The following is a 21,023-nucleotide window of genomic DNA, read 5'->3' on the forward strand; positions in this document are numbered from 1 at the left end:
CTTGAATCTCTCTAAGCTCTCCACATCCTCAGCCTTATTTTCTAAAATGTGTGTACATTTTCATGATACTGGTCTCCAAAAGAAAATAAGCATATATTTTATATCTCCATTTTCCACACTAAGAGAGGAGAGACTTCAAATGCAGTGAATGTTTGTCTAATTAAGGGGTTTACAGGGTATGACCTCTGGGTCAAATCTGGCCAACTGCCTGTTAAGCATGATTTCTTGTATTTATAAATGGTTGAGTACAATAAAAGAGGAATAACATTTCATGTTATGTGAAAGTTACATGAAACTTAAATTTAAACTAAAGTTATGAAGTTGCAGTTTCCATATATAAAGTCCTATGGAAACCCAGCCATACTTACTCATTTACACAGTGTCTGTCCATGGCTGTTTTAGTACCAAACAGCCGAGCTGAGTGTTGACGGCAGACACTGGCCCTTAAAGCCTAAAATACTTCCTTCCTGGCCCTGCTGTAATTGATGGATATTTTCTCCCACTCTGGGTTTGGAGGTGCAATAGTAACTAATATTTGTATTGTTTTGTAGTTTTAAAAGATACTTTCATAGTTCTTTTGTTAATTACTCATAACAACTCAAATGATAAATTAGATGCCCAAGGCTCAAAATAGTGGTGTCCATAGTCAGAAAAGAGAGGGTTGGGACCCAATGGAAATCTTCTGGCATCAAATCCCATCTAATGCTTGCTTCAAACATGAGGTAACTAAAATATAATTCTATTTTACTTCTGCACATCCCCTATGTTTCATTTTTGCTTTGCTCATCCCAATGAGGAGACTTTGATCTAAAAGGCTATTCCAGGGGCGCCTAGGTGGCTCAGTCAGTTAAGCGGCCGACTTCAGCTCAGGTCATGATCTCGCAGTCCGTGAGTTCAAGCCCCGCATTGGGCTTTGTGCTGACAGCTCAGAGCCTGGAGCCTGTTTCAGATTCTGTGTCTCCCTCTCTCTGACCCTCTCCTGTTCATGCTCTGTCTCTCCCTGTCTCAAAAATAAATAAAAAACGTTAAAAAAATAAAAAAAATAAAAAAATAAAAGGCCATTCCACATATTTACTGAGTTGCCTGTCATTTTTGAATAAGAACTTTCTAGCCCTTGTTCTAAGTCATATTTAGCTATGTACGGTTTCCTGAATTGGCACACACACTCTTGCCTCGGTGCCTGTTTCCTTTCTCTTACTTGCCATTTTCAACTTAACTTGTGATCATCCTCTAAACCTTTGAGACACAACTGAAACAACACCTTCTTTAGTCAAATGCCTGCTCCCTGTTCATGTGTGTTAATTGGGGCCTGGGCCCTTCTGTATGGCACCCGTTGTACAGGATTGTCATTTATGTACTAGCCTCCCTAAGCAAACCCTGTACAGCCCTTTATGAGCAGTTGCTATATCTTATTATGTGATTATTCCCAACATCTCAAAATCCACATCAAAATTGCTGATCAATATTTGTTGAATGAATGAATTAGGAAATTAATGGTTAGTCTCAGAATATACAACAGTTGATATTACACACTATAATATTAATACTATAAAGTTATCTTACAAAATGTAAAGGGTGATAAATTAAGATGTCATTTTGTATAAGATAAAATGCTAAAGAACCTATATACACGTCACATGACATTGATCCCCTTTTATTTGATTTCTGGCCGCTTGATATTGTTTTTTTCTGGCAGTTTGATTTTTAACTTTGCGTTTCCTTATAATTTCAATAATTACAGGCAAAAACAGGAAGGTCAGCATCTAGCACACTGCAGGCTCTCAATTAATGTCACATCATCAGGTTTCCTTAAGACGCTCACCGGCTCCCTCAGAGACACCCAAAGGGAAGAGCCACAGGAATCGGAATATTTTACAACATGAATGTCCCACTAAAATTCCAAAGTGGTGTCATGGATGGCGGAAGATTTCTGCCTGTTTATTGGAAAGGGGCACTTGATTTTACTTGGTTGCAAGTTTATGTGCTGAAAAATGTTTTCTGTGGTCTCAGCTTTAAGTGAGCATTTGAATAATGCTATTCTCTTCTAGAAGAGGGTCTGCCTCTGGGCGCCTGGGTGGCTCAGTGGGTTAAGCGGCCGACTTCGGCTCAGGTCATGATCTCGCGGTCCGTGAGTTCGAGCCCCGCGTCGGGCTCTGTGCTGACAGCTCAGAGACTGGAGCCTGTTTCAGATTCTGCGTCTCCCTCTCTCTGACCCTCCCCCGTTCATTCTCTGTCTCTCTCTGTCTCAAAAATAAACGTTAAAAAAATTAAAAAAAAAAAAAAAAAAAAAAGAAGAGGCTCTGCCTCTTTAGACCTCTGGAGAGTAAAGATCAGCTACACTCCCTATGCACAGGGGATTGGCCCTGAGACAGGTACATCACAGAGGTTTTCCTGCAGACACAAAATGATTCCTACATATTCTACTGGTAGTGCAGTTTTGGTGTTTTGAAGCGTAACCATGTATAACCAGAGAACCCTTTGATTTTCTCTTTATGGCCTTTTGGTTTATCTTGTTTAGTTGGAGATTTTCCTCTAGTTTCATTGAGGCATAGAGGCCAGGGACAGAGCAGCTGTACAATGGCAAAATTAACATTGTTTGAATTTGTTTTAGCTGCAGCTCGGTACAGCTAGATGTGGTTTAAGGCTGATATTGGTTAAATCTTCACTCTTCCACTAACTAGCTATATTAATCTGGGAAACAGGTGTTACCATTCCTATTTTCCAGATGAGAAGCTGAGTCACAGGTAGGGTAAGACCATGGCCTGAAGCGACACAGATAATAGAGTGGGAACTGACTCCAAGCATCTGTGACCTCAAACACTGTGCAGTTCTTTCAGCAAATTAATTTACTCATGCTAGGTATAGTTTTCTGCAAAATGAGAAAGACAGTCCTCCTCTGATGGTTTCATTGGGACAAAAAAGGGTAGCACGTATAAGTACTTGATATCCACCAGGTGTGCAACAATTGTTAATTATTTTATTATTACATTTCTATTTAGGAGAATATTTGACTCATGCCATTTCTCTTCATAAAGCCAGTATCTTTTAAATGAGAGCTGTGCACACAACAAAGGGCCCTGCGAGACACGGACAAGTTGTCACACTCTCCAAACCACAGAGTGGGGGGGCAGAGTGGGGACAACCACCTGCCCTTTCCAGGGAGCACCCTCCTGCGCTCTCCCTTGCTGGCATTTCTCCTCCGTTCGGTGAAAGTTATGCTGTAAGACAGCCTTTAATTCTCTAAGGCCTATTTGAACAGTTGGAGTGCCTCAGAGGGCGCGGCTAAAGTGGATTTGCTTTTCTTCCGCTGCTCAACACTGTCATCGGCTGGCGCTGGTGTCTCCTCCCCAAGGATGGATCCCACATTCCAGACGGGGCTTTCAGCAGCCGGCCCGCTGGTGTCAGATCCTGTTGGTCGGTCTCAGATGTGCAGATGCTGTGAGCTCATCGACCCCATCAAATGTAAGCCCACGGAAATTTGTTCATTTTGAACCATCATGAACAATGAAATCAATTCACATACAGTTTAAAAATTGTATTAGGAAAAAATACCATGAGGTTAGTCCTCCCCACAACACAGTATATGTCTGTTTGAACTCAAAGTCATTTGTTTTCTTTTTTCTTCCTTTCTTTCAATTTTATTTGCTTATTGTGAGAGAGAGAGGGAGAACGTATGAATAGGGGAGGGGCAGACAGAGAGGGAGAGAATCCCAAGCAGCCTCCTCACTGTCAATGCAGAGTGTGATATGGGGCTCGAACCCATGAACTGTGAGATCATGAACCAAAATCCAGAGTCTGACAACCGACTGAACCAACTAGGCGCCCCTTCTCTTGTATTTTATAGGCTTAAACCAATACAAATATGGCAAAGTGGATAAGATTAACATAGTCCTTCATTAACTCTGAATGGTACTCTCTGATTATATTATGTGACTAGAAAGCAGCTCAGGAAAAAGACGTAGGGAAATGAACATATTTTTAGTACATGAATATTGTTTTAAAATCCATTGAATGATGAGGCATTGAACCTCAGAGATGAGAACGGATTTATGTATTTACTGTCCCTCAGCTACTAATTAGAAGAGTTGGGATTTGAAGCCATGAGTGTCTGGCCAAAAGCCCATAGGTCAATTTCTCTGCTATCCAGAATTATTGTAAACGTTTAAGATAATGGATTTGTTTCATTATTTAGAATCAGTCCCCACTCTTGCAGGGACAGGGCATTTCAAAATCTCATTTATGGCAGAGCCACAGCTAGAACTCAAGACTTCTTCCTAGTCCAATCTGCTTACAAGCCATTACTGAGCCTCCTTGCAGAGCAAAGCATGACTAACTTTTCTATGGCTAGCTTTAGTAAATTCTGTGTGATATGTGTCACTTGTTTTCAATACATTTGGAAAGGGTAAAGAGATAAATAATGGCAGGAAGCATTTACGAAGGGCCCCACTGCTCATGTACTTGGCTAAGTGGTTTGCATGTGTTATTTCATTTGATACTCAGGGTCTCTAAAGGTCTTTGTGTTTAATTTTCCAATTTACATCTTCAAAACCCAAGGATTATGGTGGTTAATCTATTTCAAGTCACAAAAGTAGGGAATGGGATTTTGTGGGATTTGAGCCCCAGTGGCTTGCCTGGCTCCAATGTCCATGTTTGTACCATAAAATTATTGCTCTGAGTCTTATCCCATGCTTCCCCCTAGCTTCTCCATCCCTTCAGCTGACTCGAAATCACATGGACTTGCCACTTCTTCATTAAGTGGTTCTAAGGGTCGTCAGGGCTTTGATCTTGCTAGAGCCCATGGTCATTATCTATTCTCATCTGACTTGGTTTCTCAGTAGCATTTAAGAGCTGTTCACTTCCTCTTCATTACACACTTTGTTTTCTGGGCTCCAACTTACTCATCCCATCTTCCTCCTTCCTCGATGTCTGCCTCCTTCTCCTCTAACAGACCATTGTTCCAGGCTCTATTCCCTAGTTGCATTCATTGTCAGGATGATCTCAATCAGACGCTCACACACACATACACACAGATGTGTAGATCTGTAAATGCATATACAGATTCAAGTATCTCCCAAGTATCTCTCTAGAGCAGACCACACTCCTGAACTGCAGACGTATACCCAGATACCTGCTTGACACCTACACTTATTGCCCAGTGGGAATCCTAAACTTAACAAAATCCCAAATTGAGCTCAGGATCCACTCTTCCTACTTCTCAGCCACCGTTCTCCAAGACAAAGCTATTTATTTTCTCCTGTCCATTCAGTGGCCTAAGCCCCAAGTTCTAATCTTTCTTGGTTCTTTGTTCTGCTCATAATCTCCTTCAAGTCCGTAAGCAAACCCTCTTGGTTCTCTCTGGACCCAGCTCTACTATTATATTCTCTTCTACAACAGCTCTAGTCCAAACAACCTCCCTCCGGGCAATGGGTCCTAACTGTTCTCTCCCCCTCCCCTCTTGTTTCTCCATGGCCCATTCTTCATTGAGAAGTTAGATGAGATTTTCTAAAAGGTAAATCTGATAGTGTCACTCTCCTTTTTAAAACCTTTGCCAGTTTTTTGACCGTTTGTTGACTGACTACCCCATACATAGAAGTCTTAATCAGCATATGAAGTGAGTTCTAATTCATCACTATGGATTGTTTAATATCCTAAACACATAAAAGTGCAGTTGGGGTTGGGGTTTTCTCTGGGAAGAAGGGGAAGGCAAGATAAGCAATGTGGCTGCTGTTAAGCTGGCAGGGATGAAAGTTTAGGAGAGGCCTAGGGTTTCATACAGGTAGATGAAACCAGGATGGTTCCAGAGCCCTGAACGTGCCTTTTGACCAAGTCACTGAGCTTGCTGTCATAGGCATTTGAGCCAGGCAAGCAGGCAAGTATAATTCAGCCTAGTGACGAGACAGCCCATGACAGCACTTTCAGGCCCGCTGAAATCAATAAACCCAGGGAGTGGGAGTTTCATGTTTCTCCAGCAACACCACAGGTCATGTTGTCTTGGAGTTAATGGTCTAAGGGATGAGAATGAGAGCTAAGGGATTAATTGTTAGACTCTTCATTAACCCAAGAAAACACAGCAAGACACATTTGGCTTCCACACAAAATCATACAAAATTCTCTCTTTATTAAATATACATTATTTACAGTTTAAGTCTTTCTTCTGTACAACAGTAACCATAGAAAACAAAGAAATCTAAGGCTAACGTTTTATTTTTCCCCATACAGTGTATTATTAAGACATGTTACGTGGTCTACAAAACTGACTTGGAACGAGGCAACATCACTTGAGATTCTGTTTTGGGAACAAAAGTGAGAAGATCCAAAGGAAAAAGCAAGACTCTGGCAGATCTACAAAGAGAGGTGACCTGTTTTGTGCTTTTGCCATAATAGAAAGTCTACATATAGTTTTGGAGGGGGGGGAGAAGTTATTTTGCATTTTATTATTTACTTGTTAAAAATAATGCCCCCACTCTTTCTCATTCCTCAAAAAGGAGGACCACTGCGTGCCAGAGAGAGATTTCCCATCTGAAATGGACATGGCAATGGGCTATCATAGAGATCAGCAAGCTGCAGTCCATGGGCCAAATCTGACATATGGCCTGTTCTGTGAATAAAGTTTTATTGGAACACAGCCATGCCTCTTTGTCCGTGTATGGCCCACTTCCTGCCACAGCAGGAGAAGGGAGTATTTGCAACTTTCAGACTGTCTGGCTTGCAGAGCCTAAATTAAACCATCCAGCCCTTTACAGAAAAAGTTTGCTGACTCTTTCCCTATCAAATCCTGGAGGCAGACTCCTGGTTCCCCCTCAGCCTGCCCTTCTATTCCCAGTGACAACCCTGCACCCCTTTTGCCTCTTCCAGTTGACTGAAGGAAGGGACAGCTTAAGACGACAGCACATGATATCAGGAGGCCTGTTAACTACCAGCTTCAGAAGGAGAAAAGTCTTCGTGTTGGACCTCACTAAATAAGACCCTCTCACACTATAACTATGCTGCTTTAAAGCAAGGTTTGGTATTTTTTGCATGAGTATTTAAGGCAGGGCAAGGTTACACAGGTTGACACTGCCATCCGGATAGAAGACACTATGTTAATATTTCATGTAAAGCCTTGGGGATGGGGTTGACTATAATGGAAAAGTATGACTAGGCAGAAGCCTGTTAAGTATTATCCCTTAGAGTTTCACTGAAAGTTTCTACTTATGGGCCTTCCAAAGAATCTACAGGGTAATACAATGTTCCTCTTGAATGCCCAGCACCTTTTTCATGTCCTCTGAGGCTACCGCTGGCATCTGAGGCATGGAAGAACATGATGTGACTGAAAATAAGACCAACATTTAATTATTAAAACAATTAGATTCACCTTTGGTCATGGCTTAGGACTGCTCTCCTAATTTTGTTCTGGTATTCTGCGTCAGTGGTCAGGATTGAGAAAACCAGTGTTCCTAAATAGTGTTAGATGGTGGGTCCCTGGCAGTATCTGTTGTTGGGGATGGACAGTATCACATCGTCTTATAATGTGGCATGCCACATGGATGGCAGGACCAATGAAGGGGAAAGAAGGACCACTAGACTGATTTCAGGACCTCAAGCATCCCACCCATGGGGCTTTTGATTTGGGATAGTGGATTCGAAGAGTTGTTTTGACACCTTCTTGTCCTTAAAATTATATCTGGGTGTTCAACCTTGGCAGGTTGGGTCACTGTGGTGATAGCACACAATGAAAATCTTGTTGAAATAAAAATATTGGGGGCAGGAGGGAGACGTGGTTGGAGTAGGGCTGAGAAGTGTAAAAAAAATGTCATGCCAAGGTTGGTAATGGATTCGTCATGCGAAGCCCATGATATTGCCTCTTTCCCTAATGTGTAAGACAGTGATCCAAATGCACTGAAGGGACTCCTGATTTAGGAGCCAAGAAAGAGGGAAGAGTTGTTGCCCCTGCTCCATGGTGGGAGCAATGACCCTCCACACCTGAGATGGCCACCGACTGTTGCCACAGATCCCCCCTTCCTCCTCAACGTGTTCACAGCAGGTGTTGTCGAAACACCCACACCAAGTTTTGCCTTCATCCTTGCTCACGTCTACTCAGCCACTTTGTAGTCTATAAACATTACAAAAGACAGACAACTAGCTGACAAAGGACAATATTTCACTAAAAAAAACTAAAATGTGCTTTTCTGTTCTTTCTCAGAGCTCCATAGTGCAAAATAAGAGAAAAATCACTCTAAAATAGCAAGAGTTCAGTATCAAAACCTTATACGAAGGTTTCAAACAACTGCCAACTCAAGAGGAGATGTGTCTATCCCTACTGAAGAGCCGTGTATGTAGGATGTCCTGGAGAAAGCCTGACTAACAGCCCTATTTACAAAATCTTTGTGTATGTGTCTGCTTACACTGCTTTTTCCCCCTTTAAGAGGTTTAACTGTTTGGGATTTGTGGAAGCAGCGATGCACACCAGGGACACAAATCTGCAAACTGGATGGGCTCAACAACAGTGGGGGTGGGAGTGTGGGAGGAAGGGCGGAGAAAGAACCAAGAACAGTGTGTGGAAGTAATTCAATTACGCTGCGTGTCTTTTAAAGAAAACATTTTCCAACTGCATGACAGACATGAAGTAGCACTCAGTCAGCCTCCATGTTTTCAGAAAATTTGGGGTTTGCTTTCGCCTTTTCCCATGAACATTTTCGCATCTGCGGGAACAAGGAAACCTCTTTATTCCTTTGGTCCGCTTGTGACCCGTAGGACAACGGGAGCCTAAGTACGTCAAAGCCTTTAGGCTAAGGAAAAATGAGGAGGAGCGCTACACACTGTCTCAAATGCCTCTTGGCAGGCCGGGGTTGCAATGTGGACTTGATGGATTGCAGCTGTGGGGGAATTCAAAGGAAGCCAGGGCAAGTTGGTGGACAAACTGTCAAGGCTTTTTGTAAGAAAGATTTCAACAGCCTGATTCCTATTTCCCTGAATATCTTGAAGGAGACACTCTGTTCATAGCCTCCCGGTGCGGCTCCTCTAAGTGAATGAGCTTCCTGCAGAGAAGAGACAGGTGTGACTTTCAGGATTGGAAAAAAAACTCACCCGGGGCACAGAGGTGAGACCTCACTTAGATGGACAACAATTTTTAGTCAGTTATTTACTCGAAGCTACTTCATCTCATTCTCAGAGACCTTTCTAAGTAGAGTCAAATGGTTCGTGGGGACAAAGAAGGGTTTTAGGAGGGGCAAAAGGACAGCAGACACGTTAAGGGGCATTTGGAAGAGCAAATGGTTACAACCACATGGCCTTGAAGGAATTGATATGAGAGGAAGAGGGGAGCGGAAGTGGAGGTTGTTGTCCCTTCCCCACAGAGGGCCCCCAAGCCATCGCTTAGGTCTGACTGATGAGAAGGGGCTTCAGAATCCCTCAACCAGAAAAGAAGCAAGAATGGAAAGAATCAGGCCTTCCCCAAAGTACTTTAGAGACAAGGACCATCTTTTCTTGCCGTTCCTAAAGAGTTAATCCATTTCCCTCTACAGAAATATATCTGCATAGACAGATATTTGATTTGAGGAAGAGAAACACGGCGGCATATTGAAAGTGGAATATACAAGAAAAATTATGAACATTTTCCAGAAAATTATCTGCTTCAGTCCCTAGCCAAGGCTTTGCAAAAATAATCATGCAGGACCTCTGCTCTATATTCTATAACACTCTCTGCCTAGCCCTTTTACAACAATTATACCTTGTTCTTGCCCTGATAGACTTGGAGCTCCTCTAAGGGCAAGAACAAGGTATAATTTATATTTGTGCAGCCAATGTCTAGTTCAACCCTTGGGGTACTGGGCATTCAGTATGCACTTCATGATGAATAAGGAAAGGGAACAATCTATTTCTTTTGTTCTGATCCTGCTCCTGTTACCCTGCAATGGTCATGGAGCTAACAAAAGGTAGAAGTCAGGTTTAGTGCCATGTCTGTGATTACAAGAGGGAACAGAAACTGTTTGAAAAAATCAGTCCTGGGATCCTTAAAATAAATCTCCCATATGCAGCTGAGACTGAACAGAAGAGGCTAAGTTATCCATAAACCCTTATCCAGAGAAGCGACAAATGTCTAATTCTCTAGGTGAATTCTCATAGAGACCACAGCAGTCTAACCTATACACCCAGCGAATGTTGCAGTGGGTGTCAAGTATTTTTCAGGGTAAGCATACGTACTGTTGCTTATGTAAATAGGTTTGCTTGGTAGAAATTATATCAATAAAGTATCCTCCTTAGAATGTGAAATTGCACAGGTGCTTTCGGTTTTGCTGTAAAGCAACCACATTCCATAAAATATTTTTGTAATCCACAGCTATCAAGGACCGAGGGTTACAGTGGGGGATTATGGTGGTCCAGCTCTCAGAGCATGCAGTTAGGAAACCTGATTACCGAAGCAGAAAACAGGGGTTAAGGAGGGGGCAGAGTGCTTTCAATGACGATTTGTTTTAGATTATAATCGCTCAAAGGTCAGAACACTCACGCGATTCAACAGTTGCACAAAACTACCTGGGTTTGGTACCACTGAGGAAAGACAGGCAGAGTTAGCACTTATTTCTAAGTGAAAATTGTGTTTTGCTTTGGAGGGAGCTGCTTGCTTGTTTCCATATACATCTAGTGAAAGTCAGTGTTCTCTGGGGTTACGAAACAATCCAACCCTGTAAAAATAATTCTGGTTTAGCCCTGAGACTTTACTTACAAGAGTGATGTGCTGATTGCACGGTATTGGCATTGGTTTCTCGGCCTGTGATACGGAGTGCGTGCGTATAGACAGTCTACATGCGTGGGGAGGCATGCTGGTGGATTCTGCAGTGTGGGAGGGGCAAGAAGAGAGCTTCACGGAATCTTCACCCTATAGAACTACCTACAAGCATTTATAAGTGGATGAGGAAAGCAAATACTCAGAGTTGGCCTTTGCTAGTTCTCCGTTTCTTCTGTCAGCGCTATGCCAGCAAAATATAGTCCTCGCTTCTCAGAGACTTGAATAATGAGGGGTTCCAGTTTTATTCCTCACAGCTTCCTTTGCCTTTCCATTTCATTATTGGAGACGCTTCAGGCTAAACCTACTGTGCTTCGTGGTGACTTTTATTTCAGGGAGAAAGGACTATGTCCCTGTAGTCCAAATCAGCAAGAGGCTGATTTATATACAGCCTTTTTTATGGAAATCAACAATTCAAAAGTGAACATTGGAAACAGGGGTGGAAGGGGCAGGAGAGAATAATATTTAAAGATCTTTCCTCTTATTGATGAATCATTCATCTTATTAAAAATGCTAGAAGAAAAAAAACAACAAAAAACAAAAAAACAAAAAAAAAAAAACAAAGATGCCAGCGTTGGAATCCTTTAAATACACTTACTAGCAAAATGATATCATGATGATGTGATTAAGAATCTGCAGAAAGTTTTAAGAAGAGAATGTATATTTAGAACATCTTCAAGTTGATAAATATGATTACAAGCTGATCCTTGCCCACGTGCTCAGACCCTGAAAGGAAAGCCTGAAACGGATTTGAGATGAGACGGAGCTAATGAGTTCTTCATCGTGAGCCTGGCCACGCCAGGGGAGACAGACACACTAAGAAGAAAATGGAATGTCTGCTCACTGTCGAGGCTGGCAAACTGCAACGTGGTAATTGTTTCCCAAACTGACTCTGTCTCGTAAAGAGAATCGGCAAGGACTTTCCACATTTGTGGATCATTATATTGGCATTTTCAGCATACCGGAGACTTTATATTCTTTTCCCCTTCTCTTTTTCTCCAAGATGGCCCAGAGGCAGAGTGAGACCCATCGCCATAGTAAAATCGTTAGGATTCTTACCACCACCTCGTGGATGAGCTAGGGATGCCTTCTTGAAGGAATAACTATGTTTCTTCGATGCTTTGTTTTCGGGAGGGACAGATACCCTGAAACTTCACATCACCTCATGTGAGAGTCTATGCCTGCAAAAAGATGTGTGTGGGGGCCTTTATATACATGGAATATAGATGACTTTAAAATGTGATTCACTGTAGAACCTAAGAGGGCCTCTCAAACTAAGCAGTGAGGGTTCACCAGGGAAACCATAATGCCCCAGTCAGTATGCCCTGAACCTCCCAGAGAATGTCTCTATGGACAGAGGTGGGTCATTGTGTCTGCTAGAAAACATGACACCTGCATTCATTCACTTTAGTCACTAGATCGTTGGCGAGTAGATAGAAGGGAAGAATCCTGCTTGATATTTCTCTTCTTTCGTGCAGTTTTGTTTTTTTTTTTTAATTTTTTGTTTTCATTTTTGTTTTTAAAGCTCTTCATGGAACCAGGTACTATTTTAGACCTTTATTTGAATTTCTTTATGTTGCAGCAACTTATATATATATTTATATATATATATATATACCTTAGTATAATAATCCCAGGAATAACCTAGCTAACATTTCTTACAAAATTGGAAGAGGCATTTTTGAAGTTATAGAACATCTACTTCCTAGCAGCTTTCCTTTTTACCTTCTAGTTTCAAGATACTATTTTCCATGCTTCCCCTAGGTTTATGCTATTGTGTGCTGTTCTAAAGTGTCGGCCCCAGGAGAGAGTGGCATGAAAGGAGCAAAGGAATGGCTCACTACTATAAGGAATTTTATATTTGAAATACTCAGGGGAGAAGAGTCAAAGTGAAAAAGGGTGATGGGTTAGGGCAATGGGCATCCTGTGGTAAGGAAAAGCAACACAAAACAAACCTCTCTTAATCCTTTGAAAGTGCCACTGAAACAAACCAGGCTTTTAGCGTCTTCTTTCTCTACCCTGAGTTCCTTGGTAGGAATGAACTTGAGATGGGGGAGGATGTCAAGGGTGACTGTCATATGCCTAAGTCACAGAGCTCAGGTTCAACATAAGCCTGAGGTTTAATGCAAGACTGGACAGCTGTGAAACTAAAGAGTGCATCTTACTTAGAAACTGGAAATATAGAACTAAATATGCACATGTACACCCATGTGTCTCTTCTTTGTCTAGAGTAAAGTCAGTCTGTTGAGTGGTCACTATCACCACCATAACTTTGTCGGAAAGGAAGGCAGTGGCCATAGCTGCCTGGTCTTCTGGGCTGGGTCAAGAGGATAGATGCTGTGGTTGATACAGGGGTGTGCCAAACATAATTGGCAAACAAATGAGAAAAGGAGGATGACCAAAATGAAAAGATAGGAGAAAGGAGAAAAAATTTAACAACAACCCAAAGAATATTAGGTGACCCTGCAGTTTCTCAGATGAAATATTCCCGCTTACACTCGCTCACTGTGTTTTGCAAGTCAATGTCATTTCTAAAGGAGCTGTCCAAATTTTCTGGGTATTCCTTCTCCTTCATCTGGTTAGTGCGGTGTGACTGCTTATGCTGGTAAAGGAAGCGGGTCATGATGCCGATGATAGAGAAGATGATGAATATCACCACTGCTATCACTCCTGTTGAGAAAGAGGAAAGAAAGAGAGAAGGAAATCATCATGGATCATCTACTCAGAAGAGATGATTCAGTCGAGGCAGGCAAGGCACTCAGTAGAACGAAACAAAACTAACCCAACAAGGAACAACAGATTCTTGCCCAGAAATGAAGACCAGCTGAAATGCCTTCAGTCTTCAGTTTCTAAGAAGCCAGAAAGAAAGCCATTCTAAATCAGAGAATGCCATCATATAAATATGGACTCATCCTGGCCAAGAATTTCTTAGTTATTTCTTTAAGACCTGATTTAGGCCTAAAGATGCAACAGAATCTTTTAATTAGCACATGTGCCATTTGTAATCGCTTGTAATTTCTTTGTCCCCTTGCAACAAAATATTTTAGAACTACTTCAGCACCCTACAGAACCATCCCGAAGCATCACACACCTCAATACACCCTCTCCTGATGTAAATTCCTTTAGGGTGTATGTTTGCTTTGCTAAAAATGATTTGCTATGTAATGGGACGCTTCCCAAACATACAGGGCACTCCTCCACTGCTCCGTGCTCTGCTAGGCATGGGCCGGTGCAGAGATGGTATGTTCTGTTTTCTGGAGACGCCGAGTCAGCTGAAATGGCAGACCTCTTCCAGTTACGTCAGGTTCCCTCCTGCTCTCATTGCATGTGATTTTACTGCATCTACTCGGCAAGTTGCCCTCGCTGCCTCGAAGGTCTCGTCCCTACCCTTTGCCAGGAAGCCTCTCGGGATGCAAAGAGCAAAGTCAGCAAAAAGAGGGTGAAAATGTAGAATCTGGTGACTTTTAAATGGGAGAATGCATCTATACATGAATGTAGGTTTTCCAACATTCAAATATTTGAGAAGTATGTATGACATTCACAAAACTGAATCTTGAACTAATCCCCGGCATCCATAGATGCCAGGGAAACCATAATGCCCCAGTCAGTACGCCCTGAACCTCCCAGGTTATTTCCAAGCTTATTCCCAAGAAAGTGTGTATTCTGCTGTTTTGTTTCTCTTTCTGAGTAGAATGGAGAGTGACAAAATGTGTTTATTTTAGAACATTAGTTTTGGACATCCTACGCCGTGATTTACATAAGCATGGATATTTGAGAGTTAAAAATATTGAGTGCACATCTTCTACCGATTTGTATCAGAGCAGGGGCCATCATTAAGATCGCTTACTTTAAAAAAATATATTCCTAAACCCTTATACAGCATTTTCCCTGACTATTTTAGAATCAGGCAGAGTAAAGCCACGTAAGTTAACAAACCTATGAATAAACTGGGTGGCAGTGAGGGACTCCCAAGAACGGGCTGCAGCTTTATGAGATGAAATACAGAACTAGTTTCTACTTCTTTTACACAGACTGTTAGAGGGATTTTCCCAAGGGGCTAGGATGCCTTTCCTGCTCTTAGAGACTCACGGAAGCATATAACTGGGTGGGAAATGTCAGCAGTCACAAAAGTCTCTTCTCCACATGTCAAATGAGAAATTGCTGGAAGAGAAACAGACAATACATTCTTCCTTGATGCCAAACAAAAATCAAATTGGACTCTCTTCCATGAAGCAGAAACTCAGGTCAGACATTTTAAGAACGTCCTTAAAGAGGAAAGGTCACAGTGTCCGTTCCTCACAGTCGTATTGTAATGGGGCACCTCTGTGCTTCCACAGCCATTTGTACATCCTGCCTCAAAACACTACTCGCTAGTCCCTTGTTTTCTGCTTACCAGTCCTCTCTTGCACCAGGCTGTGAGTTCTTTGAGGGAAGCATCCATGTATCCCTATGCTTAGCACAGGGCTTGACCCATAGCCGAGGCTCATTAAATAGAAGTTAAATGAATGGATAGTGCCGACTTTTAACAGAACTCCATCTGGTGTGGATCAGTTCATCTGGCCTGCCAGAAGGCAGCGATGGGGGTACCGGCTAGGGCTATGGCTCCTGGATGACAACGAATTTAGTCTCTCACAAGTGTCTAACATTAAACAAAGTTTGGGGATCGCTCTGTGTTGCAAGGCCAAGGCGGAAAGAAACAAGCCACTGGAGGACGCAGCCAGGCTGAGGCAGGATAAAAAGGGGTGAGACCAACAGGCAGGGAGAAAATGGAAAGGCTGGGGAAGGGGGAGGGAGAGGAAAGCTCACAGCAGAGTAGACAAGATCTGTATCTGTAACCATATGTGCTGCTGGATTTGAAACTCCAGTCCTGTGGGCTTCACCCTGCTCATTAGATCCAACCCAAATCACTTGCTGGAGAAAGCTGACAGGTCTGGGGCTTTCACCCATCTGTCTGTCCCAACATGGCTTCTTCCCATATGTTTTATTGGTGTGCTGTGTTTGTGCTTTAGGAAAACTGACAACTGCATGAGATGAACAGGGTGCACACTGCCTGTCGCGAAGTAAATGTCCCAGCTGTTGACTCAGTAGTTGGCTGCCTGATGGATCGGGAGCAGGATGCATCCATGGGACTGTAGATGCTGGGGGAAGAGGGCGCCTTTGATCAAACAGCACCCATGACTATTCTTGAAAAGGCTCCCTCCCAGTCTCACAGATCATGCGGGGCTCTGGATGCTAGATGGCCATAATTAAGGAAGGAATCAAATAAATCTCTCCCAAGCACAGAATCATTTATGTCCTCTCTGCTTTCAGCAACAAGGAATGATTTACCTCCAATGACGGCCGAGTCACTTCGAACTGCATTGGTGAGCGGTTCCCGCTCATCTGTCTTCCCAAAGGGATCTGCAAGGAGTAAAACACATGGCACTTCATTCCTCACTCAGAGTCCTGGAAGGCGGTCAACAATAGAGACTTGAGAAGACACATCTGTGGGTTAGACCAAGTGCTCTCAAACAGTTGGGAGCTTGCAATTTTTTGGGTTTTTTTTAGGAACCCAAACAAACATACACACAAAAAAGCATCCGAGGTACACAACTTCCACCCCACAGCTCCGTGACTATTGGCTTTTATGTCAGCTGTAGGGGCTAAAACAGAAGATGGTGGAACCCACCCATATCTGCGTTTGCCTACAGTTTACCTCCCAGATTAACCTTGATGTCCCTCTCCGGTTTGCTGGACCATCGCTATTCATGACAATGGCCTCTTACTTCAAGCATGCATATTCTGTCTGCTTCAGAGATTTCTTTAGCTGCGTAAGGATTCTAGGCTCATTGACAGAAAAGACAAGGGTGCTGGAGGATTAACACCCCCACGGAACCCTCACTGTCGGGAAGGGGGATTTCACTATATGCATGTTTACATATATAGTAAAAGAAAAACGAACATCAATCAAGTTTGAAGGCATGTAGATCTGGGTTTGAATCTTACTCTGCCACTTGTTGGCCTGGTGACATTGATCTGGAAAGCAAGCAATTTTTAAAAATGTTATTTATTTTGAGAGAGAGAATGAATGAGTGGGGGAGGGGCAGAGAGAAGGAGATAGAGAATCCCAATCAGGTTCCATGCTGTCAGCACAGCCTGATGTGGGGTTCGATTTCACAAACTGTGAGGTCATGACCTGAGCTGAAAATAAGAATTGGACATTTAACTGACTGAGCTACCCAGGCATCCCCAGAAAACATTTTTTAAATAACAAATCTGCAAATGTATTAAAAGGGGATAATGGTACCGATATGTATGCATATGGTGCATGTGACATTTTCAGACCTATAACAGCTGTCATCATTATCACTGCATCCTTAGGAAATGCCTACAACATGAGTATTATTTTTCCCGTTTCACAGATAAGGAGATTAGATCATAGTCATTTAGTAACTTGTCTGGAGTTCTATAGTTCATCCATGGCAGATTCAGAATTCAAATCAAGGATAGTCACCTATCACATTGTGCTTCTTTCCATTATGCCTCACTGCTGCCAGGAAGACACCAAGCTTGGTGACGAGTGGGCAACAGCAAAATCAACCCGCTTTCTTTGTTCATAATTAATAAACTCAACCCGCTTTCTTTGTTCATAATTAATAACTAATTTGGCAACTGATTACCACACTTGATTAAATTAAAACAAATCCCAGGGATGCTTTAAGTTCCCCATGATGATGGTGACTAAGGAAAGACAGAAGAGGTATTTTAGGGAGTGGTAAAGTGAGAGAAGATATATTGATGATTCTGCTGTGGGACTTTCCTATTGTTAAGGAAGGCTGATTATATCACATGAATTATATTAGTTCAACAACAAATCTGCCTCTCTGACCCTAAACTCTTCAATCCTCAGAGTGGTAGGTGGTAGTCATTTAAACTCTAGTGTGTGTATATATATATGTGTGTGTGTGTGTGTGTGTGTGTGTGTGTGTGTGTATACACATATATGCACAAATATGCATGTAGTTCTAACTACTCATCATATTAAAAGTGGGATTATATTCAATATATATAAAGTTCAACCATGAGAAATCAGTCATAATTCTTAACTACCTGTGATCATATAAAATAAGGACTTGAGTAATACTACCCTTTAACCTAGAAAATTCTTGAAGATATCAAAAGTAGTACTATCAAGGGGCACCTGGGTGGCTCAGTCTGTTGAGTGCCCGACTTTGGCTCAGGTCGTGATCTCACAGTTCATGGGTTCAAGCCCCGCATTGGGCTCTGTGCTGACAGTTCAGAGTCTGGAGCCTGCTTCGTTTTCTGTCTCTCTGACCCTCCCCCACTTGTGCTCTGTCTCTCTGTTTCTCTCTCTCTCTCTTTCTCTCTCTGTCTCTCTGTCAAAAATAAATAAACATTAAAAATATTTTTCATTCTTTTAAAAAAAAAGTAGCACTATCAAAGGAGGGCAGTTGCACTGTACCTGATGAAGAGTCCACTGTTGTCACTGCATTCACATCCGCATCAACCACAGAGCCACAGCTGGATTCTGTCAGGGTCCCTTGGACAGTCACAGGTGCGATGGTGGCGTGACGCAGGGCTGCCTTCAGGGGTGCTACCTGGTTGTATTGGACTGAAGACAGGCATCCGACAAAACCCATGATGTTTGCTTTGGCGACTTCAGAATCCAATCCAAGATGCTCTGCAAGATGGGAGACAAGCTGGGGTGTGTGTGTGTGTGTGTGTGTGTGTGTGTGTGTGTGTGTTCTCTTTTTCAAACTATGCCTCATAACCTCTTTAAATAATGTCTAAAATTCCAGAAATTGCCTTGTAATTCTTTGTATTAAGGGAAACCATTCCAGGTCTTTGTCTCCTCTTCCCAAACCTTATCCCCATGATTATTATCGATATATCAACCACCTCTCATAGGAAACTGTTGGGGCCATCTTTGCTTTGAGATAATATTTCAAACTTCCAAAGTCTCATTCGTGTATTTTATGCACTGTGACAAAGACTTAATAAATCTGTTCTACACTCTAAATGTTTTATAAAATTTATTTCATTATCCTCATCACCATTAATCTATGGATGCCGGGGATTAGTTCAAGCACACTACAATGCTCATTACAACATCACACTCAAAAGTGTCACAAGGGAAAAAAAAATGAAAAGAGGTAGAGGGAATAGAAGTCAAAGTGGCACTTCCAGAAGTTTCTCACGTTCAGTGTTTTAAGCGGTCTGTATAAACTGACCAGATTTGAGATTTTCACCTGCTTAGTTCTGTTCATGGTACTGATTGGGGAGCACGGATTTTCTGACAGCAGTCTTCCAAAGTATCTTTGACTCTTTGTGAAAGGTGAAGAAGCAATCATTGATTCACAGCAAGATCAAATGCCTTATTCTCTTCAAGATTTGTAGTAAGATTACTCAGCCACTTTCTCTCTTCTAGCTAAGATCATTTAAACAAATTGCTATGATACAATTACATACAACTACAATACACATGAGCTGTTTCTTCTATTTAAGGTGCAATAGTTTAACCCTACCTAGATGATTCAAATCATTATTTTATTATGATACTCGGTTTATTTTCTGGAAGAGGGCAGGTGCTTCCCTCTCTACCCATTGGAGATTAAATTTATTTCAAATCCATGTATGGTCAAAGAGTGCCTCCATGTATCTTCAGGTGAGAATTTTTTGGGCAGCATGCAGAAAGAGATGTGATGAGAATATGGAAGAAAAAGAGAAATTAATATCCCTTAACAATACCTTTTCCAGTTTTGCCCTTATATTCTCCGCCTTTGACACCCATGTATAGCTCACCAGTCTATCGTCCCTCCCTTCTTACCAAAAAAAAGGAAAGAAACCATGCACATTAATTTTATGTAGCCACTAAAACAAATTACCACAAACCTAGACAGTTGAAATTAAACAACCTAACATAACACCAATTGGTTGTCTTATAATTCTGTAAAAGTCTGACATGGATCTTGCCAGGCTAAAATCAAGGTGCCTGCAAGGCTGCAGTTCTTACAGAGGTTCTAGGGGGGTAATCTGTCGTCTTTTCCTATGCCCTCTGAGACACCCAGTCCTTAGATTATTGTCCTTCCCCCCATCTTCAAAGCCAGGTATGGTGCACGTCTTTCCTCCACAGCTACATCTGCTTCTAATTCGCTTCTGTGGCTTCTTCTTTCACTTTAAGGACTCCTGTGATTGCAGTGGGCTCACCCAAATGCTCCAGAATAATCTCCTTATTTTAAGCTAGGTGATTAGCAACATTAATTGCATTTGCAACCTTACTTCCTCTTTGCCACTTAACCTAACACATTCACAGGTTCTGAGGATTAGGGCTTGGGTATCTCCGTGGGCCATTCTTCCTACCCCTGCATGTCAGAGATTTCATGAGAATTGTCCAGGCAATGATAATGAAAATTCAATAGCGATGTGAAGTGACGCTTCTGTGAATGTAACAGAACATTGGGGCAGGGGAGGAAACTGCTGATTTCCAAAGATTCCAATAAATATCCTATATATTCCAAAAAAACATCCTATAGTAGCTGTATGTATTTGTTACTCATTAAAGGATCATACGTATGTTTATTTCTTAATAATATGGGCTTTAAAAGACTTTGTCTGAGAAGAGACCTTTTAAACATTGTTATTTAATAGTCTTCCAGGCCAAAAAGCTTTCTCTAATGAAGACCAGTTGCTCCTGCCCAAATGTCACTAGAATGCGATCTACGCAGCTATAATTCCAAATGCACATTCACTACTGAGTGGAAGTTATCAAGGGGTTCAATTAGAGATCAGAGCATTTAGCGAAAGAGGCAGAAGACAAGAGCAGAAAAGCATAAATTGGCATGAAGTTTCTGCCTTGTAGGATTTCAAAGCAGCTGAAAGTGACATGTCAATGTCACTATGTCTTAAGGGTCTAAGTCAAAAGTGCCAGATCTCATTTCCAGAACCCAGTTAGAAAGAAGCTTATATCAGGCCCAAGGTCTTTAGAGGACATCACTATAGTGACTGCTAGGAATACATGCTCCAGGTACAAGAATCAGCACGTGGAGAGATTGGGGATAATGCCAGAAAATGACATTCTCTCCTTAGGAAGAGATGTTTTGGACAAAGTCTTATGTCGAGGAAAGTGCATTTATTCTAGATGGATAATAAAGATGGAAACCTGGGGATGCTTATGAAAATAAATGAAAGGGACAAGAATCACTTATAGGAGAAAATACTCCCAGTGTGAGGCCTGATATAACGATTTCTCATATCTTTACAT

At 42.0% G+C, this 21,023-nt stretch overlaps 1 protein-coding gene and 1 long non-coding RNA gene across 4 annotated transcripts in view; one reads left to right on the forward strand and one right to left on the reverse strand.

The window, feature by feature from the left end:
• Window positions 1–1,761: 1,761 nt before the first annotated feature.
• On the forward strand, window positions 1,762–6,625 carry LOC123598777. Its single transcript, XR_006712780.1, has 3 exons — window positions 1,762–2,016; window positions 6,220–6,354; window positions 6,486–6,625. It is a non-coding gene; the product is annotated as an uncharacterized LOC123598777 (long non-coding RNA).
• Window positions 6,087–21,023, reverse strand: part of CNTNAP5 (contactin associated protein family member 5) — an 807,688-nt gene continuing 792,751 nt past the window's right edge. The window contains exons 22-25 of one of the 3 annotated variants that reach the window (XM_045479456.1): window positions 18,225–18,443; window positions 16,091–16,162; window positions 13,259–13,432; window positions 6,087–9,017 (exon numbers count right to left, since the gene is read on the reverse strand). In XM_045479456.1, the coding sequence (XP_045335412.1) occupies window positions 9,016–9,017; window positions 13,259–13,432; window positions 16,091–16,162; window positions 18,225–18,443 (467 nt within the window). In that variant the 3' untranslated portion in view covers window positions 6,087–9,015. Of the gene's footprint in view, window positions 13,433–16,090; window positions 16,163–18,224; window positions 18,444–21,023 lie in introns of all 3 variants that reach the window. The other 2 variants (XM_045479457.1, XM_045479455.1) reach the window with 2 other exon arrangements.

Source organism: Leopardus geoffroyi, chromosome C1 (assembly GCF_018350155.1).
Source record: "Leopardus geoffroyi isolate Oge1 chromosome C1, O.geoffroyi_Oge1_pat1.0, whole genome shotgun sequence".
Lineage (NCBI taxonomy): Eukaryota > Metazoa > Chordata > Mammalia > Carnivora > Felidae > Leopardus > Leopardus geoffroyi.